The 19,025-nt window shown below is 46.9% G+C and overlaps 1 protein-coding gene across 6 annotated transcripts in view; it reads right to left on the reverse strand.

The window, feature by feature from the left end:
- The window catches only part of ATP11C (ATPase phospholipid transporting 11C (ATP11C blood group)), a 144,841-nt gene that overhangs the window by 84,957 nt on the left and 40,859 nt on the right, over positions 1–19,025 (reverse strand). For 2 of the 6 annotated variants that reach the window (XM_075941062.1, XM_075941061.1), the window contains exon 1: positions 11,956–13,199. The exons of 1 other annotated variant lie outside the window; for it this stretch is intronic. In XM_075941062.1, coding sequence (XP_075797177.1) covers positions 11,956–12,003 — 48 coding nt within the window. In that variant the 5' untranslated portion in view covers positions 12,004–13,199. Of the gene's footprint in view, positions 1–11,955; positions 13,200–19,025 lie in introns of those variants that run through there. 3 more of the 6 variants (XM_075941063.1, XM_075941064.1, XM_075941065.1) reach the window with 3 other exon arrangements.

Raw genomic sequence — 19,025 nt, forward strand, 5'->3', positions numbered from 1 at the left:
TTTAATGCAATGAAGAATGTGTTAAAGATAGTGTATAGAACAGGCAAGGAACCTGGATGTTTATTTAGTGTGAAAAATGCCATTACTTGCAATAGCTTTTATATGTTAAATCCTAACCAATTATAAATTACCTTGAGTCCATTAAATAGCAGGTAAAGTGGTTTTTACAATTTTCTTATTTAATATTTGACAGCTAGATTGATACCTTATTGTCAATACTGATATACGCTGAGTATCAGATTGCATGATGAGGAAGAAAGCAGTAACCGACAGTCCTCACAAATTCTTGCTCTGCACTGGGGAAGCACTGGGGCCTAGTCTACACTACAGTGGAAGGGCAAAATAAGATATGCAACTCCAGCTACGTAAATTGCGTAGCTGGAATCGATGTATCTTACACTGCATTTCTGCACTGTCCACACGGCAGGAAGCTAACAGGAGTGAATGCTTCCATCAGCTTCCCTTACTCCTCGTGAGAAGCAGGAAAACCGGTGCCAACAGGAGTGCCTTCTGAGTTCGATTTAGCGGGAAGATCGACGACGGTAGCGTCAATCTTCCACGTAGTGTAGACGTGCCCTGGGTGTGCAGTGTAGTGTTGGGCTGACACATTGGAAGTGGCTTCTCATGCTAACTGACATCCCCATGCAAGCTTCCTGGCAGATTAAAAATGACTATTTTAAAACAAAAACCACAACAATTACTCAGTGTGGGTCTCCTCCTTTCTAAATTCCATCAGGCGCATAAGTTTTTTCCATTCACTGACCACACCACTCTGAGCAACTCATATATGTCTGACCTTGAGACTTCTGTCCTCAGAAACAATAAGGAGAGCTTGCAGCATCTTTCTTGATACTTAATGCATTTTAAAAGAGGTGGGAAAATGCCACTATGCTCTGAAAAGCAACGTTTTCTTTAAAGCTGCTATTCTAAAATAAAATAATCTAAAAGAGCAGGAAGTAGCAGCAAGGTGTAAGCTAGGGCAGTTCTAACAGACCCCAAGATCAGTTTTCTACTCCCAACAGTCTGACCAATTGAAATTAAGTTGTAGATTTGCCCAATGACTGATGTGCCTACCAAGGTTCTAACACAGGAGGGATTTTCCTCTCTGTGCAGAATGCTTGTTTGACCCTGACACAGTTTCAGGTGGAATGCACCTGTATTCCCCCTCTGGAATCTCCCAAGGGCACCCACTTCTGGCTCTGAGCCATCACGTTTCTTGGTGGGAAAGCTGCATCTCTCTCTCCAGCCTGAGATTTTACACCTCAGTACCTTACACTGCAATGCCCCCAGCAAGGCAGTAGGGACATAATGTCCCATTTAATTAGTTAACCAGTGAACCAATTAAACAGGGACGGGTGGGGGCTGCTCCAGATGGGCTGGAGCTCCCTTGACTGCAGCCAGTAGGCCCACGGTGGGCCTGACAGGGCTGGAGCAGCTCCCAGACCACGGCAGGTGGGGGCATCTCTACCTCCCCACCAGTTTACTGGTTAAACATTCACCTCTCTACAAGGCAGTCTGCCTATAGGCCAGCACCTGCACGTTGCTATGGGCTACAAGTAAAGTACTGGCAGCCGTTGCAAGTTACCACATAGCTACTTCCAAGCAAGCACCTTTATTTTTAAGGCAAAAATTATGGAAAAAATACCTTAAAAGCAATGAAAGTTCGTCCACCCATGCGAAAATCTAACCAGATGTCACCCATTGGTCTTATTGGGCCCTGGTAGGCCAAAGTCTTTTCCAACCCTTCCACAAGCAGGTCCTGCCCATTCGCTGGCTCAGAAAGCAGACTGAGTCACTTTAAATCCAAGCTTTTTACATCAAAAGCCTTTTGTCTGTTGGTTTTGGGGGCGAGGGGAAAAGGGGGGGGAGAGAGTCTGAACCAGTCTATGCAAGTCTCCCCAGAACATGGTGTCTCTCTGGAGGTGTTTACAACTTAAGTTACTGGTTCTCAACCAGCAGTTTGCATACCCGTAGGGGTAGGAAGAGTTCATCTGGATATGCCTTGTTATACAACAGGCTACATAAAAAGCACTAACAAAGTCAGTACAAACTAAAATTTCATACAGTGACATGTTTATATTGCTCTATGTATATGCACTGAAATGTAAGTACAAATATTTATATTCCCATTGATTTATTTTATCATTACATGGTAAGGAATTGTTCACTGAGGGTATGTCTAGACTGCATCCCTCTGTCAGCAGAGGGATGCAGGTTAGGCAGGTCGACATTGCAAATGAGGCAGGGATTTAATTATCCTGTGCCTAATTTGCATTAAAATGGTCACTGCGTTTTGCCGACTCAGCACTGTCTGCAAAAAGCGGCAGCCTAGAGGAGAATCTGTTGAGAAAGAAAGCCTTTTTCGACAGATCCTGTAAACCTCCTTGTAGGAGGCATCAGGGATCTGTCAAAAAAGGCTTTCTTTCTCGACAGATCCCCCTCTAGACTGTCGCTTTTTGCCGACAAAGTGCTGAGTAGGCAAACGCAGTGGCCATTTTATGCAAATTAGGCACAGCATATTTAAATCCCTGCCTCATTTGCAATGTCGACCTGCCTAATCTGCATCCCTCTGCCGATAGAGGGATGCAGTTTAGACATACCCTAATAGTATACTGTGATAGTTTTATATTTTTATGTCTGATTTTGTAAGCAAGTTGTTTTAAGTGAGGTGAAACCTGGGAGTACTCAAGACCGGTCGGACTCCAATGAGGGGTACAGTAGTCTGGAAGGGTTGAGAACCACTGACCTAAGTGATTCACCTTCATCACTTCCCACCATTTTATTTATTGAAGGAGTTGTGATAAGCCCTATGGTGCAGGCTACTTTTGTATATAAAATCCCTGGCTCACAGGGATTGATACACTTAGTCCAATATGTTCCCCTAAAGATACTGCATTTGGCTACAATACCTGTCACAGGTTTACCACTTTATCATAGAAAAGTAAGGACATTCACAAGTGTCGATTGGACACAAAAGGTCTTCTCAGATTTTGCTGAATTTTCCAGACTCAAGATTTCAAATCAATAGAGAAACATTTCCAATTTTTTCTTGAAGATATTCACAGTCAGAAAGGCTAATATAGCACTACTAAGAGATACCATACAAGTTGCTCTCATTCTTTGTTTATGTTGCCTTGAAACCTCAACCCAACAATGCAATATGTTGGGCCCGTGTCAAAGATCCCACAAATGCGCTCCAGGCTGACATAGCAAGAATGCAAAGCCAGAGTGCGGTAATGTTCCATTCAACTCCAAAGCCCCTGCTGCAGGAATTTGGTGTTAAACCACACACCAAATTCCAGGCTCCAAAAAGGCACTTGGAAAACTCAGGCTAGATTAGCGGTGCCCAGCATTCGCGATGATCTGAGGAAAGCTTCTGGGATTAAAGACTGTTAGGCAAGATAGTCAGAAGATGGAACCCCATGTTTTGGATGCTCTTAATCTCCATATTATTCAATCCAGACACATAATGGATCACTTGATAGATTGCCCTGCTCTGGTCATTCCCTTGGAAGCATCTGGTACTGTCCCACTATTAAAATGACGGGATACAGGACTAGATGGACGATTGGTCTGACTCTTTATGGCTGTTCTTATTTAATGTAAAAGCCAGCTCCATGCACACGGAGCAGTATGGGTGAACTATGGCAGGGAGAGAAGCAATCCCTCTTTCTCTCCCCCCTCCCATTATTCCTCAAGTAGGGAGTTTTACCTGGAGTTGCTTGGGTCCTTAACACAATTGAGTTTTTTTTTTTAATAAAAGGAAAAAGTACGTGCTTTATTTAAATGAATGAATTTTTTTTTCTAAAAACAGTGTTATTTTGATTAAGTTAATTTTTATTTCGGATGTCTTAAAGTAAGAGCTTATTAAATTTTTTGGTTTAATCTTTTTAGTAATTTTTTAAAAATGGGAATTCCATCTGGATTTTTTCCTTCATCCCTATACATTATTTGCTACATTATTACGAAAAAAGGCTATAGTCAATTTGATTTCCAATAATATTGTCTTTAGTTTTCAAACCTTAAGCATTGAGTTAGCTGTGCCAAAAAAGCATCACACCAAATTTCTGTTTTAGCTCTTTTTTGTTGGGTCTTATGAGAAGCAATCCCATTTTCAGGAACATCCCATTTTCCTGGCACAACTAAGACCTGACCTTGTTTTAAGTTATGATAAGAGGAAGCTACATACCAAAATTGGTGGCCCTACCTCTTACCATTTAGGAAGAGTTCTTGATAAAACAGACTCTCTAAATATATAGTAGATGGAGCCTTCCCATCTTCTGAACTATACATAGGATCTGGGGAAGACCAGGATGCATCTGAAGAAGTGGGTTATGCCTATGAAAGCTCATGATACTCTTTATATATTTTTGTTAGTCTCTTCGGTGCTACTGGTCCATTTTTTAAAAAGTTTTTTAGTTACAGACTAACACCGCTACCCCTCTGAGAGATTCACTTTGAAAGTCTCTTGCTTAGCTCCTCAATTTGCCCCACCCCATATGAACAGAGGGGAACATTTCACCCTACCCATATTGCCTTACTTGTACCTGGATCGGCAGGAGTTCAGAAAGGTGGGTTTTCACATGGGCGGAAGTGCCCAGGCACCTCTGCCGGAATGCAGATTACATGATCAAGATGAACTAAAAACACAAGCTGCCGTTCTGTGAAAAAAAGAGCTGTGCAAAAGTTCTCTGAAAATACCCCAGGCAGCACACAAGCACCAAACCTGGATTCAGAGCTCCAAGTGCATTTACAGAATAACCAATAAAGAGCCTTCAGATGTGCCAAAGCAAGTGACTGCAGCTAGTCTCTCTACAATTATACAACACATTCTGTCCTCAAGTACAACACCAAATAGCTACTGTGAGTGTCACATGCAATGCAGCACAGTCACCTCTGTGGCTGTCAGACCCTCTTGACTACGGAGCAGAAGCAAGACAGTTAGACCAGGAAATAAAGAATATTGTATTGAAACCAGACAAGAAAGGAAGACCACAGGCAAGTCTGTTGTACTGACGAGGCAACAGCAAGCGTCACAAACCTGAGATCCAGGAGCAAAAGGCAAATCCATTCACACAATGCCTGCTAAACGGGAAGAATGCTGGAGATTAGGAAGCAAGCATCAAGCCGGCAATCCCTTTTAAGGCTCTGAGAGGCAGGGACTGAAGCCAAATATGGGTTTGCTAGCATGTAATTTATGCCATCATGTGCCAACAGTGTGCTTCTGCTATGTATATTGGACAGACTTCTCAGACACTTCGCAAAAGAATTAATGTCCACAAATCAGACATCTTCACAAGGAAAAACCAGTTGCTTTTCATTTCAGCTTACCTGGGCATAGTTTTAATGAACTTACTACATGCATCTTGCTTCAAAGAGACTTTAACACCAGATTACAGAGGGAAACTTCAGAACTTTCTTTCATGCTTAAATTTGAAACTTAACGAATGGACCTTAACAAAGATGCTAATTACCTTAACCATTACAAAGATAGCTTCCACTTATCACCCCTGATTAGCCATTCATTGACTCAAATAGCTAGTCCCTCCATCTCTCGCCCTCACCCCACCTTCTGTTCTAAATCTGATTTGTCAGTTTAATAATGTGTTCACTTTTTTCATTGTATTCCTTTGGTATATATGGTCATGCCAATTCTCTTCCAGAATATGATATTAGGAAGTGGGTCTGGCCCATGAAAGCTCATCACCTATTAAACCATCTTGTTAGTCTTTAAAGTGCTAGATAGTTTTTCCTTTTGTTTTAGCAAGATCAGACTAACACGGCTACCTCTCTATCACTATTAGTTCAAGAGGAGAACTGAAAGCCTCCTCTCTTCTCATGTGCTGCTAGAAGTGCACTCAGGAACTCTAACCAGGATGTTGCAAATTTCCCCATTCAGAAAAAGAAACAAAGGGAAGAAAAGGAAAACTCTGACTAAAACTTTTATGAAACAGACAAGGATCACTTCGTAAACATATTTCTTCTTCCAAGCAAGGAAGGGTTTTCACAGTACTGACTCTTTCAATTCCCTTTTTACTTTTCCTCCTCTCCCGCACCCCACCCCACGACTAACCTGCTGCACCCCAGAGATCTGGGCAGAGAATGCCACAAGGAAGAGAAGCTCTCCCATTATTCAGTCGAACTAGCTTTCTCTCCCCTGCCTGGCTTGTCCTGCCTTTACCGCTGTCTGGTGATCTTAGAATCATAGAACACTAGAACTGGAAGGGACCCCAAGAGATCATCAAGTCCAGTCCCCTACCCTCATGGCAGGACCAAGCACCTTACCTTAACCATTACAAAGATAGCAAAGATAGCTTCCACTTATCACCCCTGATTAGCCATTCATTGACTCAAATAGCTATTCCCTCCATCTCTCCCCCTCACCCCACCATCCCTGATAGATGTCTATCTGACCTGCTCTTAAATATCTCCAGTGATGGAGATTCCACAACCTCTCTAGGCAATTTATTCCAGTGTTTAACCACCCTGACAGTTAGGAAATTTTTCCTAATGTCCAACCTAAACCTCCCTTGCTGCAGTTTAAGCCGGTCGCTTCTTGTCCTATCATCAGAGATCAAGGAGAACAATAATTTTTCCCTCCTCCTTGTAATACCCTATTAGGTACTTGAAAACTACTATCATGTCCCCTGATAGCAGTTTCTATCTTCTGCACTAGAAACTCACTATCCATTCCAAGAAATTCCAAGGTACCTGCCACTATAATATGTCAACACCTATTAGGAAACACACAAAGTTGGACAACCCCCTACAAATTACTCCAGTTTTCCCGTTAACAAATAAGCCAATCCACGTGCAAAATTTCCACTTATTTGTTCAGTTTGCTGTGTATCTGGAAGCTTTTATTTTGACAACAGCACTAAATAATTCATCATTTCACAAACCACATTAACAGGTTACTAACAGGCTCGGAAGGCATAAGGAGACCTCAGCTAGTGTTCGCAGCGATTTAAAAGCAGAGGCTGCTGTTTGTATGCGACAGTGATAAAGTGTGTATATTAGCAGAGAGCGAGGATATAGGGATTTCTCTGCTGTATTTAATCAAGATTTAGATTTTGCTACAAAAACTACAACTAAAATAGATTGCTTAGCTATGACTCAAGTGTAGGTCTCATTGTCTGGTGGATCTGGCTGCTTTTTCCACATGTGAAAGCCTAGTACAAGCATGGGAGTTACTATAAGAAATGCCATAGCTTCTCCTGGCACAAGTCTCCTGGCACAAGTCTCCTCCACAGAGGAAATGAATCACGCCATTAGGTTTTTCCATAGGCTGCATTATCACTCTCCTCTGTAAAGTGGCTGGGTGTTTGCAGGAGAGGTCAGGGAACAAAACGCCCCCAAATATGTATTTGTTTCCAGATTTTGTTTGCACAGGAAAACAGTGGCAGATCAAAAGTATTTTGGTCTATACAGTATGGGAAGCCCTGATCAGGCGACGTTGGGGGAGATGGAGACTTACATGCATTCCCTCGTTGCCTTCTGGTAACACCTACCCAGCAGGGAGGGCACACAGAGGTAGTGCTAATGCATGGACACTAGGAGAATCAGAAGACACTGGCTGTGCAGATGCACTGGACCTCCACACAAGGGTTCCAGCAATCTGTGGGTAACCAAGATCTATGGACTCTTACTACTGACCACGGGGAAAAGAATGTCTTAGCACTCTTACCATACACATACACAACATGGTAGGTCTGAAATTACACCAGCCTCCCCCTCTGGTTATTACAATGACATTAAGACAGTTCTTGCCTCTGTACCAAGGATTGGAAATCTGCTCCGTACGTCTACGCTACAGGACAAAGTAGAATTAAGCTACGGAACTTCAGCTATGTTAACTGTGTAGCTGAAGTCAAAGTAGCTTAACTCGGGTTTTGGTGATGTCTACACTGCAGGAAGTTGAAGGAAGAACACTCTTCCTTCGACTTCCCTTACTCCTCGTGAAAGCAGGGTTACCAGTATTGACCGGAGTGCCCCTCTCACTTCAAATTTAGCTGTCTTAACTAGACTGCTAATTGGAACCCTGGAAGATCGACAGCAGAAGCTTCAATCTTCCTCCGCAGTGTACTCTTACGCAGAATGTTATGGTGCATATGCTGACTTGCAGTGTCTTATCCAGCCATTAGATGTCACCACTTACTGTAGAGCATGTTCGAAAGAGGATATTGCGCCTGGTAAACAAGAAAGACGGAACTGTAACTCAAACTATGTGAAAGTGCAAACAATTTGAGCTATACAGTTGTAGCCACTTTCTACAATCAACACCTCCTGTTAAAGCAGAGCAGTGCTTCCATAGAGCAAGACACAGTGTGGCTCTGTGAAGTCGCCAAAGCACCTCCCTTGAGGAGAAAACTTACGGGAAACTCTGAGCTCACACGAACAGGGTTTAATTCACTCACAAGGTTTCCTGCAAAAAGGGGCAATCTGGTCCTAAAATAATGAGATAACAGAAGGACCAGATATATGTGCAAGATGGGGGTGAAGATACAAAAAGGAAAAGAAACTGGCAAAGAAGTTCAGTCATTTAAATCTCAATCTCACAACATTATGGCTGTGTTGTGTCTACACTGGCATGAATTTCCGGAACTGCTTAAAACGAAATACTATTCAGTTTTCAGTTTTTCCGGAAAAGGAGCGTCTACATTGGCAGGCTGCTTTTCCGGAAAAGTCCTTTTTCCGGAAAAGCGTCTGTGGCCAATGTAGACGCGCTTTGCCAGAAAAGAGCCCTGATCGCCATTTTCGCGATCGGGGCTTTTTTCCGGAAAAGACTACTGGGCTGTCTACACTGGCCCTTTTCTGGAACAGTGTTCCGGAATAAGGACTTATGCCCGAGCGGGAGCAGAATAGTTTTTTCCGGAATAGCGGCTGATTTTGTACAGTAGAGCATCGTTGCTTTTCCGGAAATTCAAGAGCCAATGTAGACAGCTTGCAGCTTATTCCGGAAAAGCGGCTGATTTTCCAGAATAAGTGGCCTAGTGTAGACACAGCCAAGATGTTCCCCTCACCACCACAAAGCAACAGCCACAGTGCACAAGTACAGGCCAATGCAGGAAAAGGTCAGACACGAAACCAAAAGCTTAGAACCTATTTCAGCTGTGCCCAAACAATTATCCCGTCTTTTAAGCCTATCAATCAATTTGGAGATCTTATGCTCTGCGCATAGACAGGCTAATCAACTCTCAAACTTGGAATCCAAACTACAATTAAAATTCAAAAGGATTCCTTTTAAAAACATCCACCTAGGAAACTGTATTTTAAGCACTTGCCGCTCTCCATTTGATATTTTACAGACATGAAAGTGCTGAAGCTCTTCCGCTCCTTTGTTAATCGGCCCTTCAAAATCTACTCCAGGAAAGGCACTTTTTCAAAGCCATGCACAACAGCCAGGTACTGTATACAATTCCCCTCACTCAACAATGTGATTTTTTTGCCTAGCTCCCACACTGTTTTGAGTATGTAATACCTAGCTGTATATATGTAATAACACCAGAGCACTATTGCTACAACATATCACAGTTCCTATCATGCACAAATTCAGGATATTAAGAGGCAGGTAATTGACTAATAGTATAGTCGATATAATTTGTATCAACAACATGATAGGTCAATAAGGGAAGGTGCTCTAAACCAGCTCACATTGGTACAGGAGCTACCCTCGCTGTGGCTCTGTAGTTTAAATGTAGTAGGAACTGGGCAGCGGGGGTAGGTCCCCAACAGGCGTGAGCAAAGACAGAGTTGAGATCACTGAGGCTCTTCATGGAAGCCTCCTCTATCCCCTCCACTGCTGCCTCTGATAGAGGCAGCAGCATGGAGTGGGAGGGGCCAGGCGGCACTGCAGAGACGGTGTTGGGGGGAGCTGGGTTTTAAGCCGGCTCCCCCCAGCATCCCAGCTCCTGCTCCACTCCTCCCCATTGCTGGCTCTGTGTCAGAGGCAGCAAGGGGCAGGGGGAGGGCGGTGCGAGTTGTACTCATATCCCTAGTACAAATACAGAGAAGCATTTTAAAACATCTCTCCCCCATTCTTAAACGTCACTAGACTATTTTAAAAAAGAGTTATTGCTGTTTTCCAAGTGTCTTCTTTTGCTGTAAGTTACAGGTCAGCAGGAAGGAACTGGAAATAATGGATTTACTATACAAAGTAACCAGTACAGAGTTCCAACCACATGTCTCCTTTGGTAAGCCTTTGAGAGAAGGACATGCACACAGCAAAATGTCAGGTCTATGATTTTTTTCAAATCCTTTGAGGGTTTGGGGTTTCGTTCTCTGGCATAAGACAAAGGGTCAAGTGTGGCTGCTGATGACGGAGATAACACATGTAACAAATGAAAGATGTCGGCCAGTTGAGGCACTCAACGGGGGTACAGGAGTTCTAGGTTCAGTCCCCAGGTCTGCTACAGACTTCCTGTGTGACTCTAGACAACCCACTTAATCTTTCTGTGCTTTAGTTTCCCACGCCTGTGAAATGGGGGGGAAGGGGAACTAAAACTTCCTTTCTTCAACCTTTCCACTGCCTTATCTTTTTAGGCCTTTTTTAGGGTTACCAGATGGCTTCAAAAAAATATCGGACACACTTGATCTTAGATTGGGGGGGAGGGAGCGGGACTGGCTGGGGGCGGGGGGAGAAGTCGGGGGGAACGGGGCTGGTTGAGGGGGAAGCGGGGGGAGGGGGGAGATAATCAGCTAGCGGGGAGCAGGACTGACCCAGGCGCACACAGATCCCAGGGTTCTGCCCATCCTGCGCATGGTCCCGGCGAAGCACAAGCAAGTGCTGCCCCAGGGATTCCCTCCTGTCTTGGGCCCGCCTCTGCCCCCCTCACATAGTTGTGTACCGCCTGGCTGGTAGACACGCTCACGCAGCATGAGTGTGTCTACCAGCCTGGCAGTTCGGAACTATGTACTGATACTCCTAATAATAATAAAACTTACCTAACTGGAAAATACCAGACATTTTATATGTCCAGTATTTTCTCATTTTGTATCCCAGACAGAACCCTCAAATACCGGACTGTCCGGTTCAAAACCAGACACCTGGCAACCCTAACCTTTTTAGACCCCTCTGCCCTGAATAGTAAGTATTAGGGGGGTTAAAATGAGTGTAATTTGCTAACTGTGTAACCACTGAAAATTTTAGCAGTTACATGGTTACACATAGGGCGGCAGCCAGATCCCTCGGAGCTGCTGTGCCTCAGGAGCCGGCTTTTAAGCCAGCTCCCCATGGATAGCGGCTTCCACCTGCCGCCCCATGCTGCTGCCTCTGAATCAGAGGCAGCAGCGCAGGGTGGCAGGCAGCTCCATGTGCACTGGACCAGAAACCGCATGTAGCTGTGTAGTGGTTTGGGTAACCAATCAGCTCATGCCACCACAAGAATATACAACAACCAAACTTATCGAAACAACGTCTACGTTCACTTCAGCTGTCATCTCTCTCCACAAGTTTATCACAGGCAGCTATCCTAGAAAAGGATCTCTGGGGGAAAAAAACCCAGACATCTTAGAAAGTGAAATCTGCTGAAAAACTGGAGAAAAATACAAAGCTTTTTCCAGCTGAAGAGAGTCATAGTTTACTCTAAATACACCTGAAAGGCGTAGGAAAGAGCATGTCAAGTTATTCAACTCGGATATTCTAGTAAAAGAAAACTAATCACCTCTGTATTGCTCCATTTGCCAAACTGAAGCAGGCAGGAAAAAACTGATTTACCTTTAAACACATACACTTCAGTGGTAATTTTCAAAAGTCAGCTAATCTATAGCAAACTGAACTGCCCTTCTAAGTCAGTTGTATTGCCACACCATTGCATTTTTATCATAATGTCTGTCTCAGTTTTTTACATGACTGTTTGTCACAAGTTACTTTTCACAGAAGTGGCATTTTAATTAATACTTGCAACACTTCTACAAAATATTTACTAATTAAATAACTACACAGACCATTCTTACCCACATAGACCTTAATATTAGCCATTCCCGGTTTATAGAGAACTCCATAGTTGTGAAATCAATCTAGCTTCAACATCAAAGAGGCATTTGATACAATGTGAAAATCCAGAGAAGCAAAATATTGGTTTAAAAAACCAGCAAAATCGAAAAGAAAACAATGTCTACACAAAAGCTGATCAAAGATCAGTGTGATATAAAATGGAGCACATTCAGCTAAACAAATGCTTTCCTAGAGAAAGGGTCATTTATCTGGTGAAATAGGGACAAGCTGGGAAATTGTTCACTTTCATTGGCGGGGTTTGGTAGCAGACTCAAATTGGAAGGCTGAAGTCCAGTGCTGTAGCAAATCAAAACTGGGAGTTTTAAACAAATATCCTTTCACCTATATTCAAGCTCCTGAGCGTCACATAATTTCAGCCAGAAAAATACAGCCAAGGTTGCAACAAATTGTTAACACTTAACGCAAAGAGGATTATACAGCATCAGCTTGTTTTAACACGAGGGAATGGGGAGGGAACACACCAAATCGGAACTAGCTATCGGATTATCTAGTATCTAGTTATCATCATAAACCACCATAATAAATAGATCAATAAGATACAGCAGATCAAACAATAGCAGGGAAAATATATTTCCTTACCCAAGACAGAGAATAATGAGGAGTTTTTTACATGGCCTTTATAGCAAAATATATCTCAATATTGTGCTAACAAAATCTATGAGCCTGTTTCCATTTGCCTTCAAACCACCTAACACTGAGGTTTACTTGATAGATTTTGACAGAGTCAGTGTCATTCTCAATTCCTGAAGCCCTTACTGCCCTCAGTGTATAAAACCCTTAAAGTCTGACGGCCCAGGCTTATCGGGAAGGGATGCTCACTTCTGCTAGGGCATGAAACTCACTCCTGCACTGTAAACAGTCGTTTATAGTCCGCCCAGGCAGATATGATCAGGCAGGCAGGAACTACCACGGTATGGCCACGAAAGCAGTTTGCAATGAGTGTTGCATAGTTCATACGTCAACTGGAGCAAGTTTTGTGTCGCCTCCTCCGTCCAACCCTGACAACCTCTGGCCTATGATTCTGAGGCGATCCACTTTCCTTACGATGTATTCTTGACTCGACCTTTGGGAGTAGCTGACAAGCCACTCACATAGGACAGGAGATCGCTGGGGCTTTGGGGGGTTCTGCCAGTGAGCAAGGGATATCAGGAAGGGAAACTAGCCCGAAGAGGAAGAGGAAGAGGAAGAGGAAGAGGAAGAGGAAGAGGAAGAGGAAGAGGAAGAGGAAGAGGAAGAGTGGGACATTATGTCTTATCTTTTTGAGGGAGGCTCATGAAGAGGGTGGATCTACTGGGGCGTAAACAAGAAAAATTCAGGACAAGGGGGAAAGGATTGGAAAAAACTGTAACTTTTGCCATCAGGTCTTGAGTGCCACTCATGAACTGCTCCACAGTGCTTTGAGGGTTATGTTTAGCACCCCCTACCCAAAACAAGGGGCTTAAAATCCTTAGCCAACTTCATCCCTGGAGTAACAACCAGGAATGAATGTGGCCCATAGTCCCCATGCTCATCCATCCTCATCCTCATCCCGGCCTTTCCCCAAGTGTTCTCCAAAGGGGGATGCTGCTGTCACACCCCTCAGCTGAATGGATGCACAGGTGAGTCCTTACTTCTTGGGATGTCTGCGTAGACGGGGTGGGCAATAAGCAGCCCAGACACAGTTCACCAGAGTTAGCCCTGGCAGGTCATCAGCACTTTATTAACCTGCATATCTGCAGATACGGCCGCTTGCAGCTCCCATTGGCTGCAGATCGCCGTTCCCAGCCAATGGAAGCTGCAGGAAGCAGCAGAGACCGAGACAATAGTTCCCGTAGCTCCCAGTGGCTAAGAACAATGATCCGCAGCCAACGGGAGCTACAAGCGGCCGGATCTGAAGATGTGCAGGTTAATCAAGTACTGATGACCTGCCAGGGGCTAACTCTGGTGAACTGGACCATAACTGCAGACACGCATGTAAATAAATAAAGCTCCGGTGACCCACCGAGGAACCGCCTCTGACTTATTATCTACCCCTGGCATAGGTTCTCATTCTCCTGTGGTAGTCAGAACCCACTAGGAATGTAAAATCCCATGTAATTAGTTAATCAGTTAAACATGATGGTTAACTGGTTAACCGATTAAACAGGGAGGTGGGGGGAGAGGGCTGGACTGGAGAACCCCTGTCCACAGTGTGCCCAGGCCAGGCCCACAGAGGGTGGGGAAGGAGGCTGCTGCAGCCCCCACCAGTAAATCATAATCGATAAGCCTCACTCATAAGGGTGAAGCTTACCAGTGAATCATTCATATCCCTACCACACACACCAGTAAACAAGATAATGCATGGTCAGAAAGAGGAAATACATGCAGATTCGCAGACTTGGAATAACATGCAATTCACTAGACCAGTGTTTCTTAAACTTTTTAAGACCGAGGAACACCAAACCATTTTTTTTTTATGGGGAACACCAAGGGAAAAGTTGTTGAGCACAAAAAAAAAAAAAACAACAACAACAAACCTGTCGCTTTAAGACTGGCCATTTTGAATTCTGTTCTCTCTGACTGCCTCGCAGACACCCTATTTTAGAGTTAGAGAAACTGAGGCATGGAAAGGCGAAGAGACTTGCCCAATGCCACTCAGCAGTCCAATGCTTTATCCAATAGGCAACACTGCCTCAGAAATAAATGTTCTAAGGGTGGGTCATTCTTCATTTCAAAAAGGATGACATTTCCATGGGAGAAAAATAGTTTTAAATAGCCTGAGATTCCAGGAAAGGTTGACCTATCAAACAATACTGAAAGAGGGAGGGGGGATAAAACAACTATGCAACTGGAACAAAATTTGACTGAATAAAAAAAAATACATTTTTTTTCAGAATGCTTTACACTGCCAAGATAGATCTGCTCCCCGCAGGGCCCTAGAAGGGGAGATTAACTGTTCTGATCAACAGCAAGAACATGCATGACAAGCCAGCTTTACATGTTGCAGTCTTCACAGTGACCTGGAGGGAAACCTTGTTTCCTCTTCTTGAAGTTTTGGCTCTGGTGTCCGATGGGCCGGGTGATAAATGCCGTAGAAAAGGAAGCAATCCATGCCAGATGCTTGGAAATAGTCTTTCAATCAAAGTTTGCAGCACCAAAGCCTTTGATTCAAGCTGCTGCAGAGATGACTAGAGACATAAAAGGAGACTATGGCTAATGAACTTCAGATCTCCCAATGGAAGGAAGGGTCACTAGGGCACAGTCTTACCCCACATTTCTACATCCCCCCACTAACTGCAAAGGTTCCCAAAGCACTAGGGTCTAAGAGAGCTTGAAATCGTCTCTCACCAGCATGCACTGGAAAAGCACGGGGAGTAGGGATGGAAAATCCCGTTTAATTGACTAACTGGTTAAACATATTGGGGGAGGCAAGTGGGAGGGAAGGCACTCCTGCCCAGCTGGAATGGCCCCCCTGCCGGACACAGGCAGGGGCTGCTCCAGCCCTGCCAGAGAAGCAGCCCCTACCTGCAGGGTGCCCAGGCCTGCCACAGGCAGGGGATGTACTAGAGCAATCCCTGTCCATGGCAGGCAGGGAGCAACTCCAGCCCCACTGGTTAACCGTAACTCCAGCCCCACTGGTTAACCGTAACTCCAGCCCCACTGGTTAACCGTAACTCCAGCTCCACTGGTTAACCGTAACCTGTTACGGGTGAGCTTTGACCGGTTAAACCGCCCCATCCTTAGTGGGGAGTGAGAGAGATGAGGACACGCAGCAGAGATCTTCCTTGCTCCAGCAACAAGAAGAGGAACAGAGTTGGACATTATTCCCACGCTGACTTAACCCCACCCCAGCAGGGAGGCATCTCTGGAGAGGGCAAGAAGAGGCTGTTCAGCCAGCAGAGGGGGGGCAGCTCGGGGTAAAGGGCTCCCTGCTTCTGCAAATCCAGGGGCAGTACCTTGGGAGAGGTCCCTTCACCGTTCCCACTTACCAGCAGCCTGAGCTGCTGAGTGGTCTTGGACAGGGAGGAGGCTTTGGCTGCTTTTCATGGTCAGGACCTTCATCAGTGGAGCCTCCACCAGCTCCACCCTCGTCTTCCCGACTGAGGCCCCAGAACAATAATTTCAGCAACATCCTGTCTTTACATCCTGCCCCGAAGGAGTACCACAGCCAGGGAGGAGAGTGACGAGGTTTTGCACTGAGCTGACGCGCCAGCGGGCTCAGAGAGTGAACCTGTGACCCGAAAGGACTGCCGCACTACGTGGACTGTACTGGTCAGTGCTGGTAGAAGGGAAATGGGCACATGCTCCCCAAAGACTACAATACTCAAAAGCAAAAAACTAGCAATAGCACAATCTGGGGGACCCACACTTCTAAGGACAATGATTGTCTGTCTCCCTCTGTAGAGCCACTGTTTACAGGTAGCACAGAATTACCATGTATTCACATTTAGAGCCACCCCCATCTCTCTGCACAGTCCAGAGCATTACATGCTATCGCTTTGGATTGCAAGTCAGACTCAAGGTACTCGTGCTTATCTCTACTACTGGGAGCTCCGCTGGTTGTTCGGGTTACCAGAAAGTCACGTTACTGCTGCACATGCTCTGCTCAGAACACTACCTCTGGCTATTAACAAAGAGAAGAATCTTCAAACAGAGCAGCAGTTGTTTCTCCAACCAAAAATCCCTCCTGTTCCCCTTTTCCAGGACAGATGCTCTTAGACAACTGGGTCAAACCTTCATGTGCAAAAACCAATTCATCTTTGGCAATGGCTGAGTGAGAAAATTTCAACTCCCAAATGTGACTATTTTATGAAGCATTAAGCTTGCAAGGGCAACCAAAGGGCTCGTCTCCGAATCTGTGCTGCAAAACCATAATCGGTGCCCCGCTATGGACGACGTGCACCATGGCAAGGTGACAACTGTCTCCCCTTGCAGAAGACCCTTTGCACAAAGGGGGCAACAAAAATGATTAGGGGGCTGAATCACTTGTCTTATGAGGAGAGGCTGAGGGATTTGGGCTTCTTTAGCAACCTTCAACTACTTGAAGGGGGGGTTCAAAAAAGGATGGAGAGAGGCTGTTCTCAGTGGTGACAGATGGCAGAACAAGGAGCAATGGTCTCAAGTTACAGTGGGGGAGGTGTAGATTGAATATTAGGACAAACTATTTCACTCAGAACGTGGTGAAGCACTGGGATGGGTTCCCTAGGGAGGAGGTGAAATCTCCATCCCTCGAGGTTTTTAAGTCCCGGCTCAACAAAATCCTGCTTGGGATGATTTACCGTATTTTCCGGCGTATAGGGCGACTGGGTGTATAAGACGACCCCCTATCTTTTTAATTAAAAGATAGGGTTTCATCTTATACCCCAGCGCCCCTCCGCCTCCTTTGCTCCCGGTGTCCCTGGTCTGCTGGAGATGGTCCCCAGCAGACCAGAGGCACCGGGAGCAAAGCCGCCAGGAGCGCCTGGGCTGCCCCCCCCGCCGGAGCCCCTCCGAGGCTTTGAAAGCCTCGGGGGAAGCCGGCGGGGGGGCATCCCAGGCGCGCATGGGCTGCCCCCCCGCCGGAGCCCCTCCGCGGCTTTGAAAGCCTCGGGGGAAGCCGGCGGCGGGGCATCCCAGGCGCGCATGGGCTGCCCCCCCGCCGGAGCCCCTCCGCGGCTTTGAAAGCCTCGGGGGAAGCCGGCGGCGGGGCATCCCAGGCGCGCATGGGCTGCCCCCCCGCCGGAGCCCCTCCGCGGCTTTGAAAGCCTCGGGGGAAGCCGGCGGCGGGGCAGCCCATGCGCGCCTGGGATGCCCCGCCGCCGGCTTCCCCCGAGGCTTTCAAAGCCGCGGAGGGGCTCCGGCGGGGGGGCAGCCCATGCGCGCCTGGGATGCCCCGCCGCCGGCTTCCCCCGAGGCTTTCAAAGCCGCGGAGGGGCTCCGGCGGGGGGGCAGCCCATGCGCGCCTGGGATGCCCCGCCGCCGGCTTCCCCCGAGGCTTTCAAAGCCGCGGAGGGGCTCCGGCGGGGGGGCAGCCCATGCGCGCCTGGGATGCCCCGCCGCCGGCTTCCCCCGAGGCTTTCAAAGCCGCGGAGGGGCTCCGGCGGGGGGGCAGCCCATGCGCGCCTGGGATGCCCCGCCGCCGGCTTCCCCCGAGGCTTTCAAAGCCGCGGAGGGGCTCCGGCGGGGGGGCAGCCCATGCGCGCCTGGGATGCCCCGCCGCCGGCTTCCCCCGAGGCTTTCAAAGCCGCGGAGGGGCTCCGGCGGGGGGGCAGCCCATGCGCGCCTGGGATGCCCCCCCGCCGGCTTCCCCCGAGGCTTTCAAAGCCGCGGAGGGGCTCCGGCGGGGGGGCAGCCCATGCGCGCCTGGGATGCCCCGCCGCCGGCTTCCCCCGAGGCTTTCAAAGCCGCGGAGGGGCTCCGGCGGGGGGGCAGCCCATGCGCGCCTGGGATGCCCCCCCGCCGGCTTCCCCCGAGGCTTTCAAAGCCGCGGAGGGGCTCCGGCGGCGGTGCATCCGGCGTACAAGACGACCCCCGATTTTGGGGGGATGTTTTTTAACATCAGAGGTCGTCTTGTACGCCGGAATATACGGTAGTTGGGATTGATCCTGCTTTGGGTAGGGGATTGGACTTGACCTCCTGATGTCTCTTCCAATTCTATGATTATAAGAGCAAACCACCAGGGCTTCACAGCCTAGAGGAGACAGGAAGCCCCTTGCCACCTAAGTTTTCAGCCACTAAATGCCTTTTAAGGCAAGGTTCGCTTCCACTCCATACTCTTTGGGCTTTTAGGACAATTACTGCTCCATGGTGTAGGGATGAAATAGAGTAGTCAATTAACCAAGAAGCAAAAGCTTATAGGTTAATGCTATAGACTACACGCAGTCTCCTCCCCGCCACTAAATATTTTAGCAGGCTGGCCAGCAGCCCGGCTCAGTCCCAGCTTGCGCCGGGTCCAGGACCTACACCCACTGTGGCTCTGCTTTTAAAGTGTATTGGGAGCCAAGTGGGCAGGCAGCCCGACTCAGTTTCTGCTTGTGCTGGGTCTGGGAGCTCAGAGATTCTCTCCCCCCCA

This window comes from Pelodiscus sinensis, chromosome 13, assembly GCF_049634645.1.
Source record: "Pelodiscus sinensis isolate JC-2024 chromosome 13, ASM4963464v1, whole genome shotgun sequence".
Taxonomy (NCBI): Eukaryota; Metazoa; Chordata; order Testudines; family Trionychidae; genus Pelodiscus; species Pelodiscus sinensis.